Source organism: Electrona antarctica, assembly GCF_951216825.1.
Source record: "Electrona antarctica genome assembly, chromosome: 14".
NCBI classification, from domain to species: domain Eukaryota; kingdom Metazoa; phylum Chordata; class Actinopteri; order Myctophiformes; family Myctophidae; genus Electrona; species Electrona antarctica.
Genome location: NC_136795.1, coordinates 36,948,878 through 36,971,501, shown reverse-complemented (window position 1 = coordinate 36,971,501; position 22,624 = coordinate 36,948,878). Strand labels below are relative to the sequence as shown.

Genomic DNA, 22,624 nt, shown 5'->3' with positions numbered 1-22,624 from the left:
GTTGTTGTTCCCCTGGCTGGCACCTATACTACACCACACGCGTATGCTTACACTGGATTTTTGGATTTTGCACCAAGGATACACGCATGTTTTGTTATATTATATTATATAATATACAATACATGTGCATGCATACACATTCCGACTTCCTGTTAGGCCAGACTACAGCTTCCGTAATCTTTTGGCAATCACAACACAGCTGTTGTTGTTGCCAAGATGGCGGATCGCTATGCAGAAGAAGTTGAGGCGCCGTCGCTGGACCGTGCTGCCGCTCTGAGGCGCTGCAGAGGGCGGCCCAGGCTCAACGACTCCGACCGAGCACAGCGGCGTCTGGAGTCCAGAAAGAAGTACGACGTGCGACGGGTCTACCTGGGAGAGTCCCACAAGCTGTGGAGTGAACTCCGCAGGCGGACGAGTTTGAGCGACGCCGGACTGGCAGAGTATCTAATCCTTCTTAACTCAACCTATGGAGAGAAGTACCAGCAGAAATACTCTACCGGGTAAGGCGAGCTATGCTCACTGTATTCCTTATGTCTGCAAACTGTTAATATAGTATTCAATCAAAAGATGCTAGCCTAGCCTAGTACAGTGATTTTCAACCAATGGTCCGGCGACCACCAGTGGTTCTTGAGGGGGTTGGTTCTTCCAGGCGGTCCCCAGCTAAATGATGGAGAGTTGGTAACCAAATGGACCTTTATAGATCTCTAACTCTTGAGAGTGTAAAATGAAACCAATTTGGTTTCATTTTATACTCTCAAAAGTTAAATTATTGTTAAATATCTGCTAGACATCTGCATTACTTAATATACAATCAGAGAATGTAGAAGAATTGTTATTTTGGTCAACATTTACCTGTATTCTCCTATGATACCACATCAATACAGCATGGAATTGTGGACAAAATCTTATCCAACGAGGCAACGATAACAAAACATATTCTTTATTTTTGGCTAAAGAGAGAGGCTAAATCATCAAATGGTGGTCCGTGGCTCAGATGCTGAATATATAATGGACCTTGATGTGAAAAGGGTTGAAAACCATTGTAGTAGAAGACAGGTGCATAGCATACTAATAACTAGAAAAAGTGCCCTTCTGGGCACAGGTCTCCACCAGGAGGATAGGAGTGTGTGTGTGATGTTTGGCAAAATGTTTAGGAGCAATATAAACGTGTGTGTGTGACGCGGCTTGGCCTGTTGTAGCGCCACCATGAGGCTGATTTGAAAACTGGCAAGTGGCATTTCTTCCAAAGCCTAGTGGGAATATGCATGCACAGTTTCACCACAATCGGACGCTGCGTTGAGTAGTTGTGGCGATTTGTACAAAGCGGATACAAAGCAGGCTACTCCTGAAAAGTTTAGAAGCCAATCGTAGCCAATGAGGGTGGATTATGAGAAATCAAACAAACCCGTCTTGATCACATGACTATGAAGAGCATGTGTACCGATTTGCGTGAAATTTGGATAAAATCTGAAGGAGTAATATTAGAAAATGTGTTTTACATATGTCGGCCTCCTGGTGGCGCTATAAAGAGCAGATGTGAAAAATTCCAGGCAAAGGTTTTTCCTTGGCCTCTAGGGAGTTGCCATACAAAGTTATCCACAGATCCGTGCAGTTATAGGTAAAAACACTTTTCGGCCAGTTATAGCGCCACCACGAGGCTGAGTTGAAAATGTTCATGTGGCATTTCCTCCTCGGCCTAGTGGGAATGTGCGTGCACAATTGCACGGAAATCACACGATGTGTTCATGATTTGCAGCATTTTGTTTGAAACTGAGCAATCCTGCGAACTTTGGAAGCCAATCTTAGCCAATCAGGATGGAGTCTGAGAAATCTGAAAGACCCGTTTCGTTGAATGGCTCTAGAGAGACTGTGTACCAATTTGCGTGATGTTTGGACAAAATCTGTAGGTGTACTGTCCAAAAACTTGTTTTGCACAAAGCGGCTTCCTGGTGGCGCTTTAACAGGCCGTTCTGGAAATTTTGGGGTAGAGGTTCATCGTTGGCCTCCAGGGAGTGTGTGTGCAAAATTTGGCATCGACCGGGTTAACGGTGCCGGAGATTAGCTGTTCACAGACGGAAGGACGGACGGACAGACGGACACACACACACACACGGACGGACGGACGGACGGAGTGCAAAACATACTCTCTCCCCATGCCTTCGGCCTGGTGGAGACAATTAGCCGCAATTTGCAACTCTAGACTTTTTTTTTATAATGGGATGAATCTAGAGTTGCAATACCCTCCATTGACTCCCCACTCATCCATTTGCGTTTGCGATCTGCTTGTCTTAAACGACGTTAAACTCACCAACATTGCAGCTGTAGTCCAAGCTTGAATTATCCTCTTTCAATCTGCCGAGCTTGTTTTTCATAAAAATCCCCCGTAGACATGTTATGAGCTACTTTCTGTGAAGAAATTCTGTGCAGGAGTTTGGAAGCGCTCGTCGTAAGTCACTGAACGTCCCTGCATGCATCTGTTTCGCATTTGCACATAATGCAGGCGGCAGCAGCGCGACCCCTTAATAAAAACGAGTGCTTCCAAACTCCAACATTTCTTCTTCTTGACAGAAAGTAGCTCATAACTTCTACGGGGGATTTTTATGAAAAACAAGCTCGTCAGATTGAAAGAGAATAATTCAAGCTTGGACTACAGCTGCAATGTTGGTGAGTTTAACGTTGTTTAAGACAAGCAGATCGCAAACGCAAATGGATGAGTGGGGAGTCAATGGAGGGTATTGCAACTCTAGATTCATCCCATTATAAAAAAATCTAGAGTTGAAAATTGCGGCTAACTAATAATTATAATTTCTGACATGATGCAGCCACCAATGTGTTGGCAACTTGGTATCTTCACCACATTTTTTGGTGTGTGTCACTGTGTTCCATTGTGCATTGCTTATCCAGGCAATATCCAAATATCCTTTTCGTATATCTGTCTAATAGGAAGAAGATTTCCCCAGAGTTATCAGAAAAGCTCAAAAGGGGTAAGAAATCAGGTTGTATCGGTGCATTAAAACAATAACCGTTAAATCACTCGGTAACAGTTGCTATTATTTGATCAGTTTTACACTCCTATTCTTTCACAGGAAGGAAGGAGCCGCGCGTGTCGAGCCTGCATAGCCTGGTGACATGGTACCAGGAACACTGCGACACATGCCTTCACGAGCCCCAGCTCAGAGTCCTGGAGCCCCAGCTGGGCTTCTCCACTACAGCCATCTGGCAGTGTGATGCCGACCACTCTTTTGTGCAGTTCCTTTACTCGCCACCGAGGGAGGCTAGTGATTCAGAGCCCGAGGGGGAGTTGAATGGAGAGGATGATGATGATGGAGAGACGGTTAGCAGAATAAACATCCCAGTGGCAAAAGGCATCATGACTAGGAAGAGGAGAAGGGAAACGATTGCTGACAGACAGCTCAAAGGTTGTTGGAGTCGTAAAACTATAGCTGATAGCAGAAGGTTTAAATATGGACGTCAGAGAAGGAAATACGATTCTTATCTATGTTTGACTTTGTAATAACTAATTTAACCAGGCCCTTTTCCAGCTCGACTCTCCATTTCCTCAAAAGAACATGTCGGGACTGGTTTCATTGTAGTGGTAAAGTACTTTAAGTGTAAACGAGATGAAAGTAAACACAAAATCTACACTCTCCGTTGTATATAATGTTATAATGTAAAGCAGTCTACAAATGGACACTCTTTGACCATGAAAGGTTATGCCCTTTCATCTAGTCAAGTTATAGTACCTCACTCATTTTGGCTTTCTTTGAGCACATTTTCCCTCTTAGGCTAAGTTGATCGTATAAACATGCAAATATTTATTTGCTTTTGGCTGGCTGGCTGCTCTTAACATAGTTCAGTAAAGTGACTACAAATTATCTGTTTACCATTCTCTAGACGCTGAAGAAAATCTGGATGGTTCTCGGGTGCAAGATACGCCCATGGCCTGTGTGGAACAGGCCACGAATCTCAACCACCTGCCCAGCATGGTGGCTCCCTCCAGAGACATCCCACTGTCGGAGCAGACTGTCTGGGAGATGGAGATGGTCATGGGGAGACAACAGGGCTCTAATGAGACAGACGATGCATTTCATGCGGAGGGTGAGCCCATTGACTCAGAGGATGAAGAAGAGGTGCAGGATATGAGAAGAGACAGATGTGGAGGCAGAATTGGGGATGGCAGAGGAGAAGAAGAAGAGTGTGTCGGTGGGAGGGAAAGACTCAGAGATGAAGGAATGGGGGCTTCACCGGATGGCTATGAGTGCGTGGTAGTGACTGCATCTCTAACGGACAGACTGGAGAAGACGGATGAGGACCCTTCACTCTACCGGAGCCCGAGTGACCATGTTGGATTTGGCTCTCAACCTGACCTGTTGGTTCCACCGCCCATGCAGGTGCCAGAGCAAGGAGAGTTATTTGACCCTCAGACTCTGCAAACGGTGGTGACCAGTTGTGAGATACCAGACCAGAGGGCAACTCTAGAAGGCTCACAGGTAGGTCCTTGAGAGCTATTCACTCACTGTATCCATTTTTCTCTTCTTTTTGCGTTCACCATCCTCTACTAGCGACCGTAGTCGACACTTTATCCTCATTGGCTGCCTCTAGTCTAAGCCAATGGGAGACTTGCCCATAAAACCCATAGTCACTGAACAGCATAAAACCCATACTCTGAACGCAGCAACGTGAAATATATTGGTTGCCGTATTGGCTACATACTCTGAACGCCACAACGTGAAGCCGTATTGGCTCTATACTCTAAACGCCACAACGTGAAGCCGTATTGGCTACATACTCTAAACGCCACAACGTGAAGCCGTATTGGCTACATACTCTGAACGCCACAACGTGAAGCCGTATTGGCTACATACTCTGAACGCCACAACGTGAAGCCGTATTGGCTACATACTCTGAACGCCACAACGTGAAGCCGTATTGGCTACATACTCTGAACGCCACAACGTGAAGCCGTATTGGCTACATACTCTAAACGCCACAACGTGAAGCCGTATTGGCTACATACTCTAAACGCCACAGAAGCCGTTGAGCTGAGGCAGAGGCTGCGGCACACAAACTGATTATAGATGTTCATAAACGAGAGCTTGCTGCAGCTGGCAGTTATGACTGAGTCATTCTTGTTTTCTATAACTTTATCAGTTTTATCAAGTGTTGGATGGCAACCATCACACTGTGTTGTCCCCAATTCCAGCATGTACGTAAATGTAAACCATACATTCTCTAGTCTAGCACACCTCATAGTACATTATGCTAGACGGCACATAATGAAGAAAAAATCACACCCGTGTGAACTGAGGGGCGCTCTTATCATTTTTGAGTGGTGCAAACCACTCCAACAACCAGCTTTGTCTGTATGTTTGTATACCTGTATACCTACGTGTCCGTGCAAAGGTGAGCATGGTTACTATGGTTAGTGTGTGACGTCACTGACATAGCTGATCAGACTATATAAGACCTTGCACCACTCAGTTCACACGGGTGTGATCTTTTTATTTTTACCCTGGCATACATACCCAACCGACTCGATCGCATTGCACCGATCACAGTACCTTTTACTAACCCAAGATATCAATAGCCAACAAGGGCACATTATGGTGCCCATTATTTTTACCTGACAATACAACGATTCAAACGTAATACATACAGGTATGTTTTACGTGTAACTAACTCTAACTAACTAACTCTAATATATTATAATCTAACTCATGTTGCTATGATTAGGTGATGTAATGATGATGTAAAACAAACATTAAATTCTCTTCATTGTCAATGGCTTTTTTAAAACAAACATCGAACTAAAAACAAACATTAAACCTGTATATAGGAGGGGCTAGCGCCCCTCAAAAACGTAAGAACGAAAATCAATATCCTCTTTCCCTTCCGTTCCTTTTCTCTTTAAAAACAGAGAGAAAATCTCAACTTGTTATTTAAATGTCAAATTCAGATTAATTCTTAAAGTCTTGCCATATCTCTCAATATCGGAAGTATTTGGTAGTTGAGGTCAAGAAGGTCAATTGTTGATTAACCTATTGTACATATTGACATAACTTCAGAACTATTCATCGTAGGATGAGACTGTTTGAATTTGAAAACATGTCTTAATTGTAAAATAGGTAAAGGGTCGCACACACCAAGAATGCATTTTTAATTATTTATTTTATCTCTACATCACAAATGGACAGACGTTCTGGCTATCCAGCCTTCATCAGTGTGACTTGCAATTTGTCAGAATTGCGCCTTTGTAGTTTTCTTTTATTGTTAAAGCAAAGCTGATTGTAAATTGTAAATTGTAAAACTAGTACTACCCATGTGTGTCATTTACAGCTGATTATCATCACTGGCCCCAGTTATGAAGCTCTGGCGTCAGAGGGAATCCAACTCAATATGGGAGGCGGAGACGTAGAGGAAGTCACCTGCACTGTCATTGAGGGCGTGACCTACAACCATGTCTGCCAATCAGACCCAGACCTCGGGACAACAGAGGAAGATGAATCCATCACAGGTTGACTCTTTATTTTAGAATTTACCATTTGCTATGTAAGCTTTAACATTTTACTTTTTTTCCAGAAAGGATTTAAAGGTAGAGTAAATGATGTCAAAAATATCACTTAGTAGTACCCTACCGTAAGTTTACATGTTGTTGTCCCTAGTTCCTGTGAGGAGGCTTGGCGGCTCACTTTTGGTCCCGACCCGCTGGTTGATAAACACTAGATCACATACAGTATTCTGCATTATAGATTATTTGCATTGATCTATTGATTGATTGATGGATCGTGCTGTCTCCTCCCCAGCCATGAATGAGAAGCAACTGCTACAACCCACTGTTGAACCTAGCTGTGAGAGAGAGCTTCACAGGAGCTTGAGCAGGTGATTAGCTTTAAAAAAAAAAAATTATCCCACAATAATTTTGCAATCCATTTTTTCACCCAGTGTCAATTATCTAATGTAATCCTGGGCGCTACACTTCCTCTGCCAACCTGGGGGAGGCAGTGGACCGACCTCATGCTTCCTTCTATGCATGAGGAGTCCAAGCTGCTTTTTTTCACCTGACAGGGGGGGAGTTTCCCCGGCCGGACGTAGCGTGTGGAAGGAACACGTTATTCCGACCAGTTCCTTTCCCCTCCATCAGGTGCCCCGGCTGGCCAGGGGGAGGCAGTTTAGAGACCAGGATTACTGCATGTTTGTTGTGAGGGTACCTACCCTAGGGGGCAGGTGATTAGCTTTTTTTCAACTTAAATTGTATTCATTTTTCATGAACAAGAATAGACAGCGACATACAGAAAGCAATAAGACAAACAATTGGACACTACAGTATGTGTTGCCAAACATCAACTCAGGAAATAAAAATAAAAAATAGTAGACAAATGCTATAATTGCTGGAGTTCACACACAGACAGGATAATAATAAAATGGAAACAATAGCAGGTGATTAGCTTAATGCCAATACTAAACTGGTAACTTCAAAGCATGTGTGTTTTTGTTTCTCAAACTTGGCCCTAGTTCATTCACTCAGAAAATTGCTAATCTATTTTAAAAATGTTACTACTGTTGTGTTTGAACTAAGTAGATGTCTTTACAGTTCCAAAATGTCTTTAAAACTGAGACCTGGTCTGGTGCCTTTTTCATGGTTGACCTCTTCCTTGCAATTCCACAAAATGTGACAGTAGAAGCATATTTAAGTTTTGTCCAAAATCTGCACAAATCCTATCGGGGAAAATAAAAGTTGTATCATCACTCTACTCCTCTCACTCAACATAAGCACTCACTCACATAATTATCAAATATGTGAGAACAGTACTATGTGGTTTTAATTAATAATTAAAACTAATTCACACATATGTTGCATGTTGAGTTTAAAGGTCAATTTGAAAAAATTAAATATGGAAGAAAAGATTTGATTACCCAACCACTCCGGTCTCAGGTAAGGTTTCGGGTTCTGGAGGACCTGTGAAGAGCTCTAGTCTGAAGCACTTTAAACACTAAGATTTGCCTGGTCAGTTTGTATTGCTGCATGGAGCATTATGTTAGTATGTGAACCTCTGCTCTAAGAATAACCAGAACGGTGACTTGGAGTACAGAGGAGTTGATTGATGTATTTTCAAATCCAGCAGAGCCACTGCAGCCATACACTTCCAATTATAACTACAATTTTGCTGTGTCAGATCAAGGAGAAACAGGCGAGGCCCTGTCATCGAAGCAGATGGCATGCTCAAGATGTTCCATTGTCCATACGAGGGCTGTAGCCAAGTGTATGTAGCTATCAGCAGCTTTCAGGTAAAATCTATTTCTGGATGCTTCGTTGAAGGGTTTCGTTTCTGCCATGTAGTACTGATATGGAATAGAAGGCTGTTAAACTGATTGTTCTAACAATGATAGTGATATCCTTTTTTGTTCCCCACCTTTCTTTATCAAAGAACCACGTGAACTTGGTTCACCGGAAGGGGAGAACCAAGGTTTGCCCACATCCAGGTTGTGGAAAAAAGTTCTATCTGTCAAACCACCTGCATCGCCATATGATCATCCACTCAGGTATAGTACACGCACACACCGTGACGCACCATGACACACACACACACACACACACACACACACACACACACACACACACACACACACACACACACACACACACGTCGGCCAGGCATTTTACTTCATCCCATATTTTTATATTGTTCTCTAGGAGTCAGAGACTTCATCTGTGAAACATGTGGGAAGTCATTCAAACGCAAGAATCACCTGGAGGTTCACAGGAGGACGCACACAGGAGAAACACCACTTCAGTAAGTTACTAATAAAAAGCCTCAGCATTTGTACTTTTTTTTAACCCATTCTGGGCGGGAACCCCTTGGTGTTTTAAGAATTATGTTATGCTTTAGCTATTGAAAAAGCTTGTAGATCTGCTATTTTTTGAAAAATCGTGAAAATGTGGCGCAAGTCTTTGAATATATTCTTTCAGAGCGTTTTTAACTCAAATCTTTGCTTCTGGGGAGGTCCCCGGAACAACATATTTTCAGATGAGGGTCGGCGGCCAATTACATATAATTTTTGAGGTCCTTGACATGAAATATTGACCACCACTGAGATATAAACATAGGTATTTCAGAAAACTGTCATGATTTAGAAGAAAGTTTTTTAAATTTCGACGTCAGGCCTAAATGGATTACGATCATTCCGAGCAGAATAATTCATACATAAACATACAAACTCAAAGCATGCACAAAGTTATCTGCCTGTTTCTTTCTGTAGATTTTCCAGCCAGAGACCAACCATGGCAACCAGCCATATGATAATTCATTATAAGTGTTATGTTGATTTTCCTGTCGATCTGAATATTAATTGATTGACACTACAGCCTAATAACACCCTCTAAACCAGAATATATTATGACTGAAATGTCATCGTTTCCTGATGAATTGAAAATGGAGAACCGAACCCCTAGTCTTAGTGTTTTTTCTGGTTTTATCCTCAGAGCAGTTTTTGTATTGACCTGTACCTTCTAACTGTACCCATTCTGTGAATAAAAATCAATCAATCAATCTTGACCTGAAAGCTGAGCTGTGCTCAGTTTGACGTCATCGAAATGGTGAAATTGCGCCATCTACTGGCTACTACATACTTTGGACTTACTTTGGACTGCAACTGTGCCTACATATTTTAATTTTTCTAAATCGTTTTTTTAACTGGACATCCTTAGGGGGTCTTTGATAGATATGCATCATTATTTTTAAAAGGAAATGTCCCCAGGTTGATTCTATAGTCAGGGTGGTGGTCCCCAGGTTGATTCTATAGTAAGGGTGGTGGTCCCCAGGTTGATTCTATAGTCAGGTTGGTGGTCCCCAGGTTGATTCTATAGTCAGGGTGGTGGTCCCCAGGTTGATTCTATAGTCAGGGTGGTGGTCCCCAGGTTGATTCTATAGTCAGGGTGGTGGTCCCCAGGTTGATTCTATAGTCAGGGTGGTGGTCCCCAGGTTGATTCTGTAGTCAGGGTGGTGGTCCCCAGGTTGATTCTATAGTCAGGGTGGTGGTCCCCAGGTTGATTCTGTAGTCAGGGTGGTGGTCCCCAGGTTGATTCTATAGTCAGGGTGGTGGTCCCCAGGTTGATTCTATAGTCAGGGTGGTGGTCCCCAGGTTGATTCTATAGTCAGGGTGGTGGTCCCCAGGTTGATTCAAGTCAGGGTGGTGGTCCCCAGGTTGATTCTATAGTCAGGGTGGTGGTCCCCAGGTTGATTCAAGTCAGGGTGGTGGTCCCCAGGTTGATTCTGTAGTCAGGGTGGTGGTCCCCAGGTTGATTCTATAGTCAGGGTGGTGGTCCCCAGGTTGATTCAAGTCAGGGTGGTGGTCCCCAGGTTGATTCTGTAGTCAGGGTGGTGGTCCCCAGGTTGATTCTATAGTCAGGGTGGTGGTCCCCAGGTTGATTCTATAGTCAGGGTGGTCACCAGGTTGATTCTATAGTCAGGGTGGTGGTCCCCAGGTTGATTCTATAGTCAGGGTGGTCACCAGGTTGATTCTATAGTCAGGTTGGTGGTCCCCAGGTTCGCCCAGTGTCCCCCTAGTGTCTCCCCAGTGTCCCACCAGTGTCTCTCCCCAGTGTCCGCCCAGTGTTCCCCCAGTGTTCCCCCAGTGTCTCCCCAGTGTCTCCCCAGTATTCGCCCAGTGTCCCCCTAGTGTCTCCCCATTGTCTCCCCAGTGTCCGCCCAGTGTCCCACCAGTGTCTCTCCCCAGTGTCCGCCCAGTGTATCCAAAGTACTTTACATAGATTGTGCATTTCATTCACCCATTCACACACACCATGCAAGGCACCAACCTGCACATCAGGAGAAATAGGTCTTGCTCAAGGACACTTCGACACTAACTCTGAGGGAGCCCGGATCGAACTGGGAACCATCCGGCTGCTCTACCGGCCACTACCCCTGAGTAACGGTCGCCCCCTCGTACTGTCTGTAGGCCCTTGTCACTGCTGTCACTGGTTGGTTAATTTAGGGAGGGTGTAGTGGACAAGCTCGTACACAACGTGTCCCCTCCAGTACACGCGAAGTCGCCAGCCCGAGTTTCAGTGGAAGGGCATAGCATGTGGAAGGGACATCACATCACCCTCCCCGCCCCACTTCCCCACCGTTGAACAAGGCCATTATTGTTTGTTGGAGCCAGACGGCACCGCGGCAGATTCTCAGCCCTGTTCTCCGTGGTGGTGGTGGGCACGGACGTTATCCCTGTGCCCCGTTTAAACCTTTAACCTGGCCAGCAGCAGAGATTTGTTGCCTTGGCTGTATCTAGAATCTGATTACTTACTCACCCACTGGTGGGAAAAATGCAGATCAGTGTCAATACAAACATGAATGTTGTCTCATTGTATCTCACCATAATAAGCAATATCATTGCAAGATTTGGAAGATCAACTGGATATCTTCATGCAAAGTTAACAGATAAAACGGAAGTGGATATTTATGTGTTTGTGTAATGTGAGTTTTTTTCTGCTAATTAGGTACACTGTTTTGAATTGGGGCCTAAGAGTTTAGGAGGTTATTTATTACCAAATAGTGATAGTTTATGTAATCTAAATGTTGATCACTGTTGTGATTAATTCAACCCTATTATTTTTTGAGAGGCGATAGCCCCTCCTATGTCCAGCTTTTGGTGTGTGTGCCAACACAAATCTTGTCCTACACAAACATTAAATCCCTTTGACAATGAATGGACAATTCTGAGTGTTCGTGTAAACACAAACATTGCGTAACACGCAAATTCTGATTGGCCGGAATGAGATGATGTATAATGATAAGATCGCCCCTCACATCACACAGGTGTGATTTTTAAGGGGCGCTAGCCCCTTCTATGAACAGCTTTTGTCCCCACACGTCTCAAGATTTGCCATTGACAATGAACGGAGAAATTAGGTCAAAATTCTGCTAAAATTGACGTAAATTAAACATTAAGCGTCATTGACATTGAAGGGAAAATTTACGTCATATCTAAGAAAATCAACTAACCAATCATGTTGGTGGGAGCGCTTGGCCAATAAGGGTCTGGGACCACCTTATGTAGCAAGTCAAATGTCCGCCAACATAAATTGATGTACGATGACAAGAGCGCCCCGCATTTCACACGGGTGTCAATGAAGGGTTTTTAAAAGTCTTATCACATTGAGGGTAACATTTAAGATCACTGCAGCCCATTATTGCAGGGTGAAAATAAGTGAACTTCTCTAAACATGAACATGACACCCCACCCCTCCATTTGACCCTTCCACCCTACCTCCATCACGCTTCTCTCGGTTACATGATCTGCTGAACCTTCCATCTCTCCCTCTCAACCCTCTCTCCATCTGCTGAACCTTCCATCTCTCCCTCTCAACCCTCTCTCATCTGCTGAACCTTCCATCTCTCCCTCTCAACCCTCTCTCCATCTGCTGAACCTTCCATCTCTCCCTCTCAACCCCTCTCTCCATCTGCTGAACCTTCCATCTCTCCCTCTCAACCCCTCTCCATCTGCTGAACCTTCCGTCTCTCCCTCTCAACCCTCTCTCCATCTGCTGAACCTTCCGTCTCTCCCTCTCAACCCTCTCTCCATCTGCTGAACCTTCCGTCTCTCCCTCTCAACCCTCTCTCCATCTGCTGAACCTTCCGTCTCTCCCTCTCAACCCTCTCTCCATCTGCTGAACCTTCCATCTCTCCCTCTCGACCCTCTCTATCTGCTGAACCTTCCGTCTCTCCCTCTCAACCCTCTCTATCTGCTGAACCTTCCGTCTCTCCCTCTCAACCCTCTCTATCTGCTGAACCTTCCGTCTCTCCCTCTCAACCCTCTCTATCTGCTGAACCTTCCGTCTCTCCCTCTCAACCCTCTCCATCTGCTGAACCTTCCGTCTCTCCCTCTCGACCCTCTCTATCTGCTGAACCTTCCATCTCTCCCTCTCAACCCTCTCTTCATCTGCTGAACCTTCCATCTCTCCCTCTCAACCCCTCTCTCCATCTGCTGAACCTTCCATCTCTCCCTCTCTTCATCTGCTGAACCTTCCATCTCTCCCTCTCAACCCCTCTCTCCATCTGCTGAACCTTCCCTCTCTCCCTCTCGACCCTCTCTATCTGCTGAACCTTCCATCTCTCCCTCTCAACCCTCTCTCATCTGCTGAACCTTCTGTCTCTCCCTCTCAACCCTCTCTCATCTGCTGAACCTTCCCTCTCTCCCTCTCGACCCTCTCTATCTGCTGAACCTTCTGTCTCTCCCTCTCAACCCTCTCTCATCTGCTGAACCTTCCGTCTCTCCCTCTCAACCCCTCTCTCCATCTGCTGAACCTTCCGTCTCTCCCTCTCAACCCCTCTCCATCTGCTGAACCTTCCATCTCTCCCTCTCAACCCTCTCCATCTGCTGAACCTTCCGTCTCTCCCTCTCAACCCCTCTCTCCATCTGCTGAACCTTCCATCTCTCCCTCTCAACCCTCTCTTCATCTGCTGAACCTTCCGTCTCTCCCTCTCAACCCCTCTCTCCATCTGCTGAACCTTCCATCTCTCCCTCTCAACCCCTCTATCTGCTGAACCTTCCATCTCTCCCTCTCAACCCCTCTATCTGCTGAACCTTCCATCTCTCCCTCTCAACCCTCTCCATCTGCTGAACCTTCCGTCTCTCCCTCTCAACCCCTCTCTCCATCTGCTGAACCTTCCGTCTCTCCCTCTCAACCCTCTCTCCATCTGCTGAACCTTCCGTCTCTCCCTCTCAACCCTCTCTCTATCTGCTGAACCTTCCGTCTCTCCCTCTCAACCCTCTCTCCATCTGCTGAACCTTCCGTCTCTCCCTCTCAACCCTCTCTCCATCTGCTGAACCTTCCGTCTCTCCCTCTCAACCCTCTCTCATCTGCTGAACCTTCCATCTCTCCCTCTCAACCCTCTCTCATCTGCTGAACCTTCTGTCTCTCCCTCTCAACCCTCTCTCATCTGCTGAACCTTCCCTCTCGACCCTCTCTATCTGCTGAACCTTCTGTCTCTCCCTCTCAACCCTCTCTCATCTGCTGAACCTTCCGTCTCTCCCTCTCAACCCCTCTCTCCATCTGCTGAACCTTCCGTCTCTCCCTCTCAACCCCTCTCCATCTGCTGAACCTTCCATCTCTCCCTCTCAACCCTCTCCATCTGCTGAACCTTCCGTCTCTCCCTCTCAACCCCTCTCTCCATCTGCTGAACCTTCCATCTCTCCCTCTCAACCCTCTCTTCATCTGCTGAACCTTCCGTCTCTCCCTCTCAACCCCTCTCTCCATCTGCTGAACCTTCCATCTCTCCCTCTCAACCCCTCTATCTGCTGAACCTTCCATCTCTCCCTCTCAACCCCTCTATCTGCTGAACCTTCCATCTCTCCCTCTCAACCCTCTCCATCTGCTGAACCTTCCGTCTCTCCCTCTCAACCCCTCTCTCCATCTGCTGAACCTTCCGTCTCTCCCTCTCAACCCTCTCTCCATCTGCTGAACCTTCCGTCTCTCCCTCTCAACCCTCTCTCTATCTGCTGAACCTTCCGTCTCTCCCTCTCAACCCTCTCTCCATCTGCTGAACCTTCCGTCTCTCCCTCTCAACCCTCTCTCCATCTGCTGAACCTTCCGTCTCTCCCTCTCAACCCTCTCTCCATCTGCTGAACCTTCCGTCTCTCCCTCTCAACCCTCTCTCCATCTGCTGAACCTTCCGTCTCTCCCTCTCAACCCCTCTCCAGATGTGAGATCTGTGGGTACCAGTGTCGCCAGCGGGCGTCTCTCAACTGGCACATGAAGAAGCACAAGCCAGAAGCCCACTACAACTTCACCTGCGAGCACTGTGGGAAGAGGTTTGAAAAGTTGGACAGTGTCAAATTCCACAAGCTGAAGAGCCACCCCGACAAGCAATCAACCTGAAAGGGTTGGGCAAATAAACAAAGACAAGATGTTACTAATAGGACATGGGATGACCCAGAGAGACCTGCAGGAAGTTATAAAGCGGAGGCAAAGCCTCTGCCTCTGAAGCAGCGTGTCTCCTGTACAGTAATATCATCAGGGTACAAATGGACGGGTCCATTTGCTTCCATTTGTACACTCTTTAGAGTGAAATGAACACTGAGGATTTGACAGTGTGTTGTTCAGGATGGTCCTAAATGTGTCTTTACAGAGACTGTTGATAAAGACATGATTCAGCTCAGAGGCGTCTTCCAGCTGTGCTGGACACAGGCTGTACGCAGCAGATAAACAGTGAAACGGTCAAAAGCAAAACCTCAATCCACTGTTGATGTCACGATTCAGCATGACTGTTTACACATCGATTAGAGCGTCGGATTTGTACGATTCCTGATACTTAGCACTTTGTTGGTGGTGTTTCCCCCAATTCAATGCAACGATTTATTTTACTTCTTTCTCACTAAAGGGGTTCACTGAATAATGAGCTTTGAATCAATGTAAGAAGAGTATGGAAAACTGATGCAGATCAAATTTGCAGTGAATGCTATCTGCCGAGTCAAGGATGGCATCGCTGTCAGGCAGAAACCTTGTTATGTCCAAGACATACTTTTCAGGAAATGTTAAAAAGACTGTTCCAAGTAAAGTCACAAATATCAATGAAGCCCACAGATTATTTTAAACGTTTAAAATGGCGATGACTGCTGATATACTATGCAGTGTGTCAACATGCGCTGCGAGATTCTATGGCTATTTTTGCTGCTTTTGAAACTGGCAACACAAAAGTATAAAATGGGGCATTCATTCATGGTGAAAAAGGCAACAGCTTAGCAGTGTGAATGTTTTTTATGACATGGTTGTATTAATTGGGATTATTGAAGATGATTACATTGTTATATTACATCATTGTTATAATTGGATTATTGAAGGTGATTTTTTGAAGATCAATGTTGGTCTTCGTTCTGCTAATTCCCTTTGTCTATGTTGACCATTGTGTAACTCTACACAAGCAGAGTCCTATTGATTGTAGATTTGTCCTTTTTTGTCCATCACTCAAGTGTTCTGACGCAGGCTGTGATAAGAAGCGTCGTTCACAGCGGCAATACTGTTGCGCAAAGACCCGCCCCCGCCTGCCTCTGATTGGCTCCCCTCCTACTAGTTGGACTCTGAACCCACACCTCCCGGGTTCGAATCCCGCTGCCGCCACTATTTTTCCAACAACTGCAGACTATTTTTTTCCTCCGCGCCGATAAAGTATAGTTTTAGACCTAGACGGAGGGGGCGCCGTCTCTAGGGAACTTGAGCCACGCGTGAGTTGCCGTGTCGGGACGTTGCGAAGGTCGCTAGAGCCGACTCGGCCCTGTTCGCGTTGCAACCCGATATGGACAGAATAGTAAATTATTACCCACCCAAGGTAATGCCAACACAGAGCAATTTTTCCCACCACAGACCTTTTGTAACCTCGCGTGAGTGGCCACCAGACTGTCCACCTCGGAGGACAGTCTGGTAACCACAGAGCAAGGTATCGGTAGGCCAATCGGAGGCAGCCGGGGGGGGGGGGGGGGGGGGGGGGGTCTTGCGCAACAGTATTTCAATTTTGAATGCCGCGTGATGAGAAGTACTGTTCCAGTGTGATTTGATATGGTACTTAATTTCTCAGGAAGATTGTGTGGTCCACTTCCCTTTCTCGTGTGTGTGTGTGTGTGTGTGTGTGTGTGTGTGTGTGTGTGTGTGTGTGTGTGTGTGTGTGTGTGTGTGTGTGTGTGTGTGTGTGTGTGTGTGTGTGTGTGTGTGTGTGTGTGTGTGTGTGTGTGTGTGTGTGTGTGTGTGTGTGTGTGTGTGTGTGTGTGTGTGTGTGTGTGTGTGTGTGTGTGTGTGTTAATGTAGTTTTGAAACAGATGCACTTTTTGTCTCCTGTCAGTCTTATCAGCTGATACATCACTGTAAAACCTGAATATGGCACATATTTTATTTCTGAGGCATTTGTTTGAAACAAATGATCATTAAACTGTTCTCGTCTGTCTGTGTGTGTGTGTGTGTGTGTGTGTGTCAGTCCAATGGTCAATAAAACCCTCGTTTATTGAACCCTGTGTCCGGCATTGCACACATGTAATCCAAGTGGCATGATGGGGAAATGCCACTGTTATCTAAATCAAAGCAGGTCTTGACTTGAGGTAGTACACTTGTAAACTAAAGGGAGCTAAGATGTACTAGATAACAGTCCTGTGGGGCTCATTTTAGATGTTTTTACAACCGAAGGAAAAAAGTCATATCACTAAGCTCCCCTAAATGATCCTTTTTATCTCCACCAGGCAGAAGGCAGGGCTAGAAATAGTCTCTGTGTTTCTGTATTTCACCCTTAACCACTTGAACCCTATAATCTCCATTCTGGGGTGAATATTCTGTGAAAATAGCAGATCTACAAGTTCACAATGTGTCGCAATGCGACCAGTCAGTTTGTAGATTGCTATTTTCGTCTAAAAGATTTGAAATCGAGAAACTGAACTAAATGACCTGGTGACTTATGACCATCCATGTAGATGATGTCATTTACTGACAAGTTGGAGGCCAATAAATTGAACAGAAAAGGGGAGTTTAAGTTAGAATCTCAAGAGGGGTAAGTGCATCTGATTGTCTGAGTCATTATTATTGTTAGGAAATGATTAGTAGTCATTGACTACTGATTGAGAAACAGTGAGATGTAGACACATGGGATGCATCATGCATAGCAAGCAGGATGCAAAAGCACTAATCTTATCAGCTTCATTTTTTATAATGTTCCAATTGTGTCTGCTAATTTTATTTGTGTCATCACTTCCTATCAGTATCCTGACTGAGTCCTCTATCCTGATTGAAATAAATTGGTATATAGAAGAAAATGCAAAAAGAACTGGGGAGATGGAGACTGAACTAACATTCTTTAGAAATGAGTACTATTGTAACATTAATTTCCATCAGTCTCTGACTGCACTCCGCCAGTATCACTATGCCAGCAGCTGTGACAGAGGGGTCGATCGTCAAAGTTGAACAAAAGTTTATCTTTTCAAATAGTGGTCTGTGGCCTGATGCATATCAATTTGGGTGTCCTTGCATCTTAATCAGAAATCTTAATAAATTAGTTTCCTTTTCAGTGGATTTGAGTGGATACGTCTTCTACATCAGGGGTTCTCAACCCGTGGGTCACGACCCCTCAGGGGGTCGCCAAATTATTTTGGGTGGTCCCCAAATATTTATTTTTCTTTTTTTTGAGTGGTGTAAACCACTCCTACAACTGGCTTTTTTGTGCAGAAAAAATGACCATGGTTGCTATGTTCACCCTGTTGTAATGACGTAATGAAATCACACCCGGGTGAACAGGGTGAACATAGCAACCATGCTCATTTTTTCTGCACAAAAAAGCCAGTTAATGAAATCACACCCGGGTGTGATTTCATTACGTCAGACATGATTTCATTACGTCAGACAGACCTTACACCACTCAGTTCACACGGGTGTGATTTTTTTTAATGCAACTGAATGGCTGGAAAATGGAAATGAAGAGTTTACATATAGTACACACATGCATATAGTGCGGCGGTTAAGCTCATATATGGAAAGTATTGTGCATTTTATGACTAAAGCATGAAACTTTCAGAATATCATCTACACACCCCAAGGTTTGATTTCAGACGTGGAACCACTTTCTGACTGACCTCTGGTGACCTTGAGGGGTCATTGACCTCAGAATTGCATTTTTGCACGTTTTGCTCCATTATTTTCCACTATAATAATTATTATTGTTTGTTAAATGGAAGTTTTGTTCTAATGAATGACAACTTAAAGCCCAATAGTCTACAGAGATGGTGAATCATGTCAACGTTTATGATATAAATGTTATGACATTGTAATAACATTAAAAACATCTATAGAGAGCGGTTAAGCTCATATATGGAAGGTATTGTGCATTTTATGACTAAAGCATGACACTTTCTACAGTGCTAGCAAAATAAAATAAAGATGCAGCTCTTCATAGAGCTACAAAAAGGACTGTATGAAGAGGTATAAGGAGATGGTCAAAGCCAAGAAAGCTGCACAGGAGCTTGTGGCAGCGAAGAGTAAAAAATGACAAGAACCACAGAAGAGATAGTTGTCGTTATTTTAACATTATTGTATTGGTCTTAATCTTTTTTTAATGAAGTTATGGAAGAAAAAAATACAGAAAGACTTGATTGATTCGTTTTTTTGGTTTTTATATCCAATGAATATCGTTACAGTATATTCAAAGGTGCTATAGGGCATAGCAGTGGTGGCTATTTTATGGTTCCATCCATCCATCCAGACCATTTCCAAACAATATATATATCAATCCAGGATTCATAAATGCTGTGAAAAACAAAGGCTATTGTATATTATATAATTAAATATTTAAAAAGAAATCACAGAATCAAATGTTTTAACGTCATGATTCAGTACGGTCCTGGATGGCTTGATTCTATAGGCTTATTGTTTTTTTTATATAAATATTCGTAGAAATCTCTATGGGGGAAAAAACAATGGGGTCTGGAACGATGGAACCCGAAAATGGCTGCCACTGCTATTGTATGCCCTATTCATCTCATGATTTTGGTTTTGGAGGCAGCATGGCGAGCTTTCAGGGTTCATACGTTTTGGGGGAAGTAACTGTTGGATACTCTTAAGCCTTCTATACCAGGTGGCAGGAATTTAAGGAGATGTTGGGAGATAATATGGTACCATTTCTGTCATAACACTTGCTACCAGTGACATCGATGGAGAATCCAAGCTAATATAAACTGAAGACTATATTTTTGGAAAGTTAGCTATTATAGAAGTCATTGTTCTCACATTAATACAAAATCAAATTAAAACATTTAAATGTTCAAAAATGAAAAACCTGCCTACCGACAATGTCACCGGTAGGCAAGTCTCTGAACTGTCCACAGCCCTACTCTGAGACACAGACTGAGTGGACAAAAAATGTACCATAATGAGTACTAGTAAGTTCACTTAGAACCACAACCTCACACTCAATGGTCTTTTTCCACTATCTTCATAATCTCTCTCCTCATTCCCTTCAGCCTCTACATCTTCTTTGTCTTCATCTTTGTGTATCAGACCTTATATTAACCATATTGGAAAATTCAGTTTTCTGCTTCAATTAGGTTATTGCTGCTCAAGGCCGTCAGACCTTTGAGGTCAGGGGTAGTTGGGGATTAAGGGTCTTGCTTATGTATACCTCGACACATTGCCGGGGCCTGGAATTGAACCTGGGACCTTCTGTTTCCCAGGTGGCTCATTCAGCTATGGCCATCCTTCTTGTGAATGGGTTGTAGAAGTTCCAACAGGAACTGTATTGAGAGACTAGGCATGGTACTTTCTCACAGGGTAGGAGAGTAAGGAGACAGTATCACAAGCACAAGCATCTGATAACACTCGATGCCTGCTTTTATCACAGACATGTTCATCAATGTTCCAATGCAGAGTGCCTTGCTTTCAGATTCCAAGACGTCCGATCATCTACCTCATGAGCCACTGCTGCCCCGTCACTCCACTGGATTAGACATGTCATAAAATAGGCCGAAAGACGAATTATTATATACTTTATGCAAATTATGCAAATGAGGAACAATTTCATAATTTAGTTATGGCAAGAGATTAATGTATGTAACATAATATAGATGTAGACTCTAAAACAACCTTGATATGTTGACTAAAAGCAATAACACTATAGCTAATTCCTAATTTGTACCTATGTTTTACATAATTTATGCCAATTATGCTAATGAAGAAAGGGTGTATGACTTCACCATAATAACAGATGCATTTCTGGATATCACAAACATAGACTTTGACTCTTAAGTCACCCCAGTTCAATGGATGCAAAATGATAGCCATTTCCAGTTAATTTGCTCATTAAGCAATTGATTTGCTCATTATGCTAATTACCCAAATTGTCCAACATATAACTTTTAGCAAACAATCATCATCTGCCAGCCTATAGATGACATTTTAATCATAAAAGTTTAAAGGAAAAAACATTTCTGGGATTAACATGGGCAGTTTACAGCATGGTTTGACAGCCCGAAATGTGTACAGCCTACACGTCTAAAAACAAACTTCATGGTATATAGAAACACTGTAGAAAGTGCCATGCTTTAGTCATAACATGCACAATACCTTCCATATATGAGCTTAACCGCCTCACTCTCTCTCTCCGCACTATCTCTCTCCTAGATGTTTTTAATGTTATAACAATGTCATAACATTTATATCATAAAAGTTGACATGATTCACCATTTATGTAGACTATTGGGGTTTAAGTTGTCATTCATTAGAACAAAACTTCCATTTAACAAACATAAATAATTATTATAGTGGAAAATAATGGAGCAAAACGTGCAAAAATGCAATTCTGAGGTCAATGACCCCTCAAGGTCACCAGAGGTCAGTCAGAAAGTGGTTCCACGTCTGAAATCAAACCTTTGGGTGTGTAGATGATATTCTGAAAGTTTCATGCTTTAGTCATAAAATGCACAATTGGTTTGGTTATCCGCCGCACTAATACACCTTCCCTAATGATTATATCTGGTTTCCATATTTATTTATGGTGTATTGTCTCTATTATTAAGGTTATTGTAGCAGTCAATTTATATTGGGGGGCGGGGGTCCCGAGACGTTGCCAAAGCATTTTCCGTGGTCCCCGGCCAAAAACGTTGAGAACCCCTGTTCTACATCATAGAAGGGATAGTTATCTGAACACTTTAGCCAGCTTTAAATTTAGTTTAGGACAATAGTAATTAAGAGTGACACTTCTGATGACATTTCAGTAGAGGTCGTTTTACTGGAAGAAATACAATTAGAAATACAATTTCAAATTAAATGCAATGTTTGCATCGTATGTTTGCTTGCATTCAATGAATGTAATAACGTAACACCCAGATTTAGTTAAATCCTTTACTCTGCCCGGCCCCAGTCAATTAAGTAGGCCTATGTAAATAGGGTTTAGGTGGTTAAAAATGGTAAATGGTGCATTTATATAGCGCCTTTATCCAAGGTGCTTTACATAGATTGTGCATTACATTCACCCATTCACACACACATTCATACACCGATGGCAGCAGAAACCATGCAAGGCACCAACCAGCACATCAGGAGCAATTAGGGGTTCAGTGTCTTGCTCAAGGACACTTCGACACTAACTCGGGTTCGAACTAGAAACCTTGCGGTTACCATCCAGCCACTCTACCCCTGAGCCACCGGTTGTGGTGTTGAAGAGAATGTTGGCCTATTGATTTGATGGGAGTGTCAGAATTTCTTCTTATTTAGTAGTTTTCTAGAAGATACTAAATCTATTATTTATCATGTCTCATTGTGTTCTCTCACTCAGGATGCCATTGTTGTTGAGGGTGTTCAGAGGGCCATGATGACAACACGTTGATTGATTGAACATTTTATTTCACAGTATGCAGAATGGGTACATTTCAAATGAAAGCACAAGTCAGTCAATACAAAAACTGTTACTTTGTGGACGAACCATGATAAAGCACTAAACTTGTTCACAACAGGGTCGAGCATTGAGCTAATCCCAGATGAGAGGACAGACTCGGCACAAACGGCACAAAGCACTTTCATGACAAATTGGGTTTGTCAATTTAGGGCATGGTGCCCAGCTCTTACTCGCAATGAGAGTGTGGGCCATAGCAAAAACTCAGCATAGCT

At 43.8% G+C, this 22,624-nt stretch overlaps 1 protein-coding gene across 2 annotated transcripts; it reads left to right on the top strand.

Annotated features, from left to right (window-relative positions):
• Positions 1-121: 121 nt before the first annotated feature.
• On the top strand, positions 122-16,928 carry znf653 (zinc finger protein 653). Of its 2 annotated transcripts, none has more exons than XM_079520000.1 (10): positions 122-500; positions 2,944-2,984; positions 3,087-3,419; positions 3,895-4,490; positions 6,337-6,514; positions 6,804-6,879; positions 8,175-8,286; positions 8,427-8,541; positions 8,693-8,792; positions 14,698-16,928. In XM_079520000.1, exons 1-10 carry the CDS (start codon positions 217-219, stop codon positions 14,873-14,875), a joined length of 2,013 nt encoding a protein of 670 aa, XP_079376126.1. In that variant the 5' UTR covers positions 122-216; the 3' UTR covers positions 14,876-16,928. The 2 variants fall into 2 exon arrangements, with proteins under 2 accessions (XP_079376126.1, XP_079376127.1); XM_079520001.1 differs by lacking the exon at positions 14,698-16,928 and adding an exon at positions 9,259-9,775.
• The last annotated feature ends 5,696 nt before the right edge of the window (positions 16,929-22,624 follow it).

Coding starts and splice junctions, on each gene's coding strand:
- znf653 (XM_079520000.1), top strand. CDS start 217: ATGGCGGATCGCTATGCAGAAGAAGTTGAGGCGCCGTCGCTGGACCGT. Junction 4,491..6,336: donor CAACTCTAGAAGGCTCACAG/GTAGGTCCTTGA, acceptor TGTCATTTACAG/CTGATTATCATCACTGGCCC. Junction 8,542..8,692: donor CCATATGATCATCCACTCAG/GTATAGTACACG, acceptor ATTGTTCTCTAG/GAGTCAGAGACTTCATCTGT.